This window comes from Euphorbia lathyris, chromosome 4 (assembly GCF_963576675.1).
Source record: "Euphorbia lathyris chromosome 4, ddEupLath1.1, whole genome shotgun sequence".
Lineage (NCBI taxonomy): Eukaryota > Viridiplantae > Streptophyta > Magnoliopsida > Malpighiales > Euphorbiaceae > Euphorbia > Euphorbia lathyris.
In genome coordinates this window covers 56868095-56875505 of record NC_088913.1, presented here as the reverse complement: position 1 = coordinate 56875505, position 7411 = coordinate 56868095, and the positions used below count along the sequence as shown (strand labels likewise).

Sequence of the window (7411 nt, the reverse complement as noted above, 5' to 3'; positions counted from 1 at the left end):
AATGTTAGGGCAGCTCGAAATAGCTGTGTGATAAAAACAATTTAAAATAGTCACGAGAAAAAAACATATTATTAAGAAGCTCCCCACGGAGCAAAAACATACACCCTTGAAATAAGGAGAGGTTCACGATTTTACAAAGTTAAGATAAGTTCACATTTCATAATACAAGACAAACAACATATAGATATCTCAGAATATATCAACATCTCTAGAATCATTCGCACACTATCGGCTGTACTTACCATAATCACTTTATATCTTCAGCGTTACTATCGGCTGTACTTACCATAATCACTTTATGTCTTCATTAGGATCATGTCAACGAGCGTTACGGGTAGAAAAATGTTAATGGTGAGAAAAAGAACCTACAAGTGACAACCCCGATACTTACCATAATCACTTTATGTCTTCATTAGGATCATGTCAGCGAGCGTTACGGGTAGAAAAATGTTAATGGTGAGAAAAATAACGTACAAGTGACAACCCTCTCCATTTAATTACCATAATAAAATTTCTCTCATGAATAATAAAATCAAATACAATGTACCCACATCCAAAGATTTCTCTCTTCAATCAAAATTTTTCAAAAGAATAAAAATAATAAACATTTAATTTTATTACCCTTTGAGAGAAAAACCAAAGAAATGAAATGAATAAATAGCAGGGTACCTGTTAGACGTCAAAAAATTACAGTGGGGATAAACGCCTGAAAGAAAGAAGCAAACCCAAACCCAAATTGCTTGCAATTGAAGGTACCATCTGTTTCTTCACTGTCAATCAATTGCTTCTCTTATCTTCTACCTTTCTCAAACTCCTAGAAAACCCTAACCCTCTTCTCCATTTCTTCTCCTTCCCTCTCTATCATGTCTAGGCAATCGTCCACCCCACCACAGACTCCGTCGACGGCGGCGGCGGCGGCTGCTTTGCCACCAGTACCTGCTTCAATGAAAACCACGGCTTTGGCACCTGGCTTTCGATTTCACCCAACCGATGAAGAACTTGTTAGTTATTACTTGAAACGGAAGGTTTCTCATAAACCTGTCCGTTTCAGCGCTATTGCTGAAGTCGATATTTACAAGAACGAGCCCTGGGACCTTGCAGGTTACCCTTTTTTTTATCTACCTAATTGTCTACATTAGATGCTCTTGCTTCGTTTTCTTTCTCTTTTGATGACCTTTTTCCCTGTTAAAAATTGGACCTTTTTTTTTTTTGGTTCATTTTTGTTTATTGAGAAACTAATTTCCTAGCTTGTGAGTGTTTTTGATAGATGGAAATTTCCAGAGTTTTTACCTGAGAATTTTACTTTTTAGATGAATTGAATTTTTAGTTTTGGGTTTTCATAATTTCAGATGTTGATTTAGGCTGCATTTTAGCTGTACTAGTCTCTTAAAAACCAAATAGGGATTCTTAAAAAGTTCTTATCTTGTCAAATGCTAGATAAATCGAGGTTGAAGAGCAGAGACCAAGAGTGGTACTTTTTTAGTGCATTGGATAGGAAATATGGTAATGGAGCAAGAATGAATAGGGCTACGAATAAAGGATACTGGAAAGCCACTGGAAAAGACAGGGAGGTTAGGCGGGGTTCCCAAACTATAGCAATGAAGAAAACACTGGTGTTTCACAGCGGACGTGCCCCTGGAGGGCAGCGTACCAATTGGGTTATGCATGAATACAGACTGGTTGATGAAGAATTAGAAAAAATTGGAGGCAGTCAGGTGAGAGTGTATGAAATTTTTTTGTCATTTGCTTGTGCTGTCTCATGTTTTCATTTGCTTGTGTTTAAAATTTAAGTTCTAATGAGGAACTAATTGCCATATTGTCTTTTAAAGACAGAAATTTGGATGTCATATGCTATTATTTGATAGGGGAATGGCATTACATCCAAATCGTCATAAATAATGTAAGTTCGGATGGGGTAAATTGTTTGTTGTGATGCGGAACTGACAACTGATAGCTGTACTTTTTTGGGGTAAAAAAGAACTGTGAATGTTTACAAGTTTAATTGTTGTTTTCTTGAAGTACATTGTTCTGCTTCAGTATTGGTAATCTCACGTGGATTTGCTTCTCTTTTTGTTCGTTTTGGGTGAAGACTGATTCCTATGTGCTGTGTCGAGTATTTCACAAGAATAATATTGGACCACCAAACGGAAATCGTTATGCACCTTTTATAGAGGAGGAGTGGGACGATCGTGAGACTGCTCTTATTCCAGGTGAGGATGCCATGGAAGAAGTGGTAGCTTATCATGAAAATTGTGCTGAAAGGAATCGCAGTGAGCAGGTAACACACTACATCTTATTAAGTTTCTATGCCAAATTAGTGAACAGTGTCAAGGATGCATGCGATGTTTTGTTGTGATGTAATGAAATGATTGTTGCTCATTATTGTTAATTGCAAGATATATGATGACCTTTGGATGAGGCTATAATATAACTCAGTTGAGACATCACAAAAGTAAGAAAACTGCAAGTAAATTTTCGTTGAAAGCTTTATTGTTTTTATATTTTTCTCCAAAACTCTGCAATCATTATGAAAATTAATCATTGCATTAAAAGGGTGATCGTGATCGCATCATCATGACGCAGATCAAATTTTTGACCATGTTAGTTTTGGGAAACAAATTGGCATGATTACTCTCCAAAAGGCATACCTAGGCATTGATTTGGGATATGTTGAAAAAGGTTTAGGGAGCCATCGTTGGTGCTAAATATCATTCGAACTTGACTAGGCCTCACTTGAGTCTAGTTTAGGTAGCTGCAAAGGTGATTTCTCCTTCAAAATGGAAAAGGAAACTATAGATGGAGATAGTAGAGTTGGTGCCGTCAATTATTGCTATAGAGTTTTATGGTTGCAAGTTATTCTAAAATGCTTTTGCAAAAGTAATTTTACTAATAAACAAACTCACCTAGCTAATGTCAGAAGAAATTGAACACTGTCTCTTAAGTTCTATCTAAACCTCCTTTTCTTAAAAGATCTATATTCTCTAATAAATTGTCAAAGGAATTGTATTTGATGTCTCCTCCCTAATAAACCAAGTTTTGAACAATTTTTTAAATTTTGTGTGAAAATTAAGTTTACTATATATAAATTGACCGAATAACAAATGTAAAGATATCTCCCCCACCCACAATGGAGAAAGTTTTAACCAATTCATCTCCCCTGATCACGGTAGCACCTGTTTTCGATGGTAGTATATTCCGCCTAGTTGTTTCTAAGGAATAAAGAATACCTTGAAAAGTGTATCATGGAAAGGGATCCTTATGCATACCCTTCCTAATGAGCATTTATGATAAGATGCCATTCTGAAATCGTTTTTACTCCCATAATCTGTTTACCCTTGCTATAATAAGTGGAAGAATTATCTTCAGTGTCCATTACTAGCATGAGTTGTCATTTGTGGGTCTATGAATGACTTTTTTCCCCATATTTGCATCTTATTTGAGATGTTGGGAATTTCTTTTTTAAAAACCAGAAAAACCTCATCCTGCTAATGATCCCTTCAATAGTGGGCTACAAGGTACTGATCTTCTTGCAAGGTTGATCCATGAGCCTTCTTTATTAGCTTCTTTTATTCCAAGGAGGAAAAAAATGGCTGATCTTAACTGGGACGAAATTTGTGAGATGAACATAGGCCGTAAATATGTAGTTTAAACTTATTATCTTCAGCATAGGAAAAGTGCTTAGAAATGTGATTAGATTTGACACGGACTTAGCTAGTGATAGATCATTTTGGTGCAAGGACTGAAAATGGAATGCTTAGTTGGAACAAACTAGAGTGTACTAGCAACTAGATTCCTTTTCTCTATTTTTCAGTTCTAGTTTCCATTTTAATGAAGTACTAAGGCTATGTCCCTTTAAAATTATTTCTCAAATAAAAATGGAATAGGAAGGTTATATCCTGATAGAAAAATATGTGTTTATATTGGAAGTTTGGAAGGTTGGTTGGTGTTCCAGTGTGCTGATGATCCGCATTTTGGATTGGTGCAATCCAGATCATTATTTTCTAGGTTTTTTTTTTTTTTTTTTTTAATTGCTGTTTGACATATGAAGTATGTTTATAGATATAGGAAATCTATATATATGAAAAGAAATAAGCTGGAGTTAAAAGGTTACATTAGCTGGATTGTTGAACTTTGGGAATTTTTTGACCGGAGGAGCAACATAAAAACGGTTGTTTGAGTGGATCACGGTGTAAGTAGAGGATTACTTAAAGAAGGTGGCGTTTTACTGATGGCTAATGCAGAGTAGTAGCACATTTAAGTTCTGTAGATTAGGCTGCTGCAAAATCATGAACTTAAGGCAAATGCTTTGCAGAGGATGAGTAGTGTGCTTTTGTTGCGTTCCTCTTTTTACTCGAGGTATTGTAATATCATCCAATTTCTTTTTCCATAATTTAGAATGTCGCCTTTATTGTGCAACCTACAGAAGGAATCATTCGCATAGATTTCATGAATCATGATGCAACAAGATAAGTTAATGCAAACATTGTTTGATGAGGTGGTCGTCACTTTCTATAGTATTATATCTATGTTCTAAGTATATCATTTAATGAATGTGGAATGATAAGTTTTTAACAGAAATGCCCCATGTCTTTCTTTCTAATTATTGAAACTTCCTCAATAATGATGACCGGACCAGAACAGTAGAATGTCAAGTATTAGTTAGACTAATGTCGTAACTCTCAGGTGAATTCTTGGAAAAATTATAAATATTTGAATATAATGCATAGAAGTAATGAGCATGAAATAAGATTAACTATAAATATGTGAACATTTATTGTTTGTGAAATTTGTAGACCTTTACCACTATCTAACAATTGTATTGAGAATGGGGAATAAGTTGGGCCTTTTTAGTTTTTAAAACAACAGTTGATTAATATATGTCAGTTCATCTGACTTGTCTGTTTAGTCTCTGAATACGTAATTGGCATCCCACGAGAAGACCTGAACCCTGTTTATAGACTTTATTGCTGCTGGTCTGATTTGCTGCTTGCTATACTTGGGCTTTTGGCATTTATCTGTTAAAAATATTGATTCTATTGCTGCATGGTTTATGAATGTGTTCATTTTGAGTTTTCCGATGATTTTTGTGCTATGTATCTTTGCCTAAGCCATGCAACTGTGGCATAGACTTTTCTCCTTATCAGCTCACTGAAATAAAGATTACAAGGTACAGCCCAGCTAAGAAGATGAAAAACTGCAACTATGATTTATACGTAATACCTGGTTGATAATTAGTCGCTACAGCAGTGTCTTTCCCCTATTTGGTGGGAAATGTATGTCTTTATTTTTCATTATTATGCATATGTTTGTCCACATGTCTCAGAATTTGTTATGTATGTCTTGCAGGATAATCATTCAATCAGTCGAAATCCCTTTAATATTAACGAGGTTCCCAAGGACTCTGAAAATTTTGATGAATTTCAGAGAGAGAATTTGTTTATGTGCAAGACTGAAAGAGCGGATGATTGTCCTCCTTGTGTGCTTAATACAGAAGCACCATTCCCCCTGCTCCAATATAAGAGAAGGAAGCACAATGACGATGCATTTTCTAATCGTTCAAATGCTTCGGATAACTCAACTAGGACTACTCAAGATCGTTGTTCATCCACAACATCAACAGCAGCAACCGACACAACAATGGCAACTGCAAATGCCACAACTACAGCAATATCTGCATTGTTGGAATTTTCTCTGATGGAGTCAATTGAACCCAAAGAGAGAACTTTGGTCCCTCCTCGTAGGGTTGATGCAGCTGGTCTTGATTTGTCGGTCCCTCCTAGCTGCATGAAATTTATCAACGATTTGCAGAGTGAGATCCACAAGATTTCTGTTGAGAAAGAGAGATTGAATTTGGAAATGATGAGCGCTCATGCTATGATCAACATCCTTCAATCTCGAATGGATTTTCTCAACAAGGAGAACGAGGATTTGAAAAAAAGCATCCGAAATGAGCGTTGAATATCATATGCTGCAACCTTAGTGCTGTTTATCCTGAGAAAGAAATCATGGATTGTTGATGCAGGATATTGTTAAGTGGATGTTTGTTTTAATAATTTATTTATGTTGTAGGAATAGCATAATGTTGGGATTTTGTTTATTTTGGATGGCTAAATCTAGACTGGATTATCCTAAGTTATGTAGACTGTTGCCTGTTGTAATGTATCTTAGCTTGCCTGTTATTCAATTTATGTGCCTAAGTTTACCTTAGGAGTTTTTTATTTTTATTTCTAGTATTTTCTCATTGCTTTAGCTGCTCATCACAGATAAGTTCAGGTAACTTCTTGATTCCATGGAGAAAGATGCAGAACAGAAAGTTGGAGTTGGAGGATTATCTCTTTTCTTTTCCGCAGAGAAAAGAACGTAATTTGTTTTTACAGAGAATGAAACATGTTAGTTTTTTCAGTCACTTCAATAATTATAATCAAACAAATAGGTCGGATCTTATCGAGGGTGACCCATTCCAAATATCCAACATCTCTCATTCATACTTTGATGGGACCAATTCTATATTAATATATACAAGATTCACATGCTTGTAAATATACAGTGTGAGCATGCATACGTCGAGAACGCTTATGCTATATATCTGTTAGGAAATATAGACTTCTCGAATAATTGGTATTTGGAATGATTTTGTATACAATGCCCAAATCACATGTGACATTCATTTCTCAAATGATCTCAATCATCATTTATCATATATGATTGTATTTATAATTATGTTTTATCAAATCAGAAAACATAATTGGTCGAACAACATTAATTTGATATTAAAACGTTACCGTGTGATCTTGCTCTTTTTTCGATTCTCAAAAACCTAACTTAATTTATTTTTCTAGAATTACACATGTAGGTTGTATCATTCATGACTATAAAGCAATGTTCTAAGATATAAATATTAAATTAGAACTCGAGAGATAACTAAGGGTAATTCTAATGAGATTTGCGTAAAATCTCAAGGTTCTAAAATGTGTAAAAGTTGAGATCTTAACTTTAACTTTCCTTGGTCAATATTGTGCATATGTGGCATGACTAACATTTTATGTCATTTTCTCATTTTCAAATGTGTTCATGTCTTTTTAATTGCATAATAAATGTCATACAAGTGTAGATACACATAACATCTAACTTGAGTTAACTTTACACTATAAACTTCATCAGGACTCAAATTCAGCAATAAGACAAATCACTATAATGATCATGAAAAAAACATCAAAATATGTCACTATGTAAATAAATGACGTAGTTATAAGTTTCATCGGAACTCAAATTCAGCGATAAGACAAAACCACTGGGATGATCACACAAAAAAAACATCACAATATGTCATGATAGGGACGTTTTGTCCCTATCTTTTAGCGTGATTTACGGTTTATTTTTGAGCTAATAATTAAGTTTTAATTACAAAAAT

The 7411-nt window shown here is 34.8% G+C and overlaps 1 protein-coding gene across 2 annotated transcripts; it reads left to right on the top strand.

Moving 5' to 3' along the window:
• The first annotated feature begins 659 nt into the window (after positions 1 to 659).
• On the top strand, positions 660 to 6224 carry LOC136226403 (NAC domain containing protein 50-like). Of its 2 annotated transcripts, XM_066014869.1 has the most exons (5): positions 660 to 752; positions 872 to 1101; positions 1438 to 1715; positions 2090 to 2278; positions 5347 to 6224. In XM_066014869.1, the coding sequence occupies exons 2-5, from the start codon at positions 945 to 947 to the stop codon at positions 5956 to 5958; spliced, it is 1236 nt and encodes a 411-aa protein (XP_065870941.1). In that variant the 5' UTR covers positions 660 to 752; positions 872 to 944; the 3' UTR covers positions 5959 to 6224. The 2 variants fall into 2 exon arrangements, with proteins under 2 accessions (XP_065870941.1, XP_065870939.1); XM_066014867.1 differs by having other exon boundaries at positions 680 to 1101.
• The last annotated feature ends 1187 nt before the right edge of the window (positions 6225 to 7411 follow it).

Bases quoted from the DNA above. Each gene is read 5' to 3' on its own strand.
- LOC136226403 (XM_066014867.1), top strand. From the start codon at position 864: ATGTCTAGGCAATCGTCCACCCCACCACAGACTCCGTCGACGGCGGCG. The intron at 1,102-1,437 runs GTTACCCTTTTT...GTCAAATGCTAG, and splicing joins CGAGCCCTGGGACCTTGCAG to ATAAATCGAGGTTGAAGAGC. The intron at 1,716-2,089 runs GTGAGAGTGTAT...TTTTGGGTGAAG, and splicing joins AAAAAATTGGAGGCAGTCAG to ACTGATTCCTATGTGCTGTG.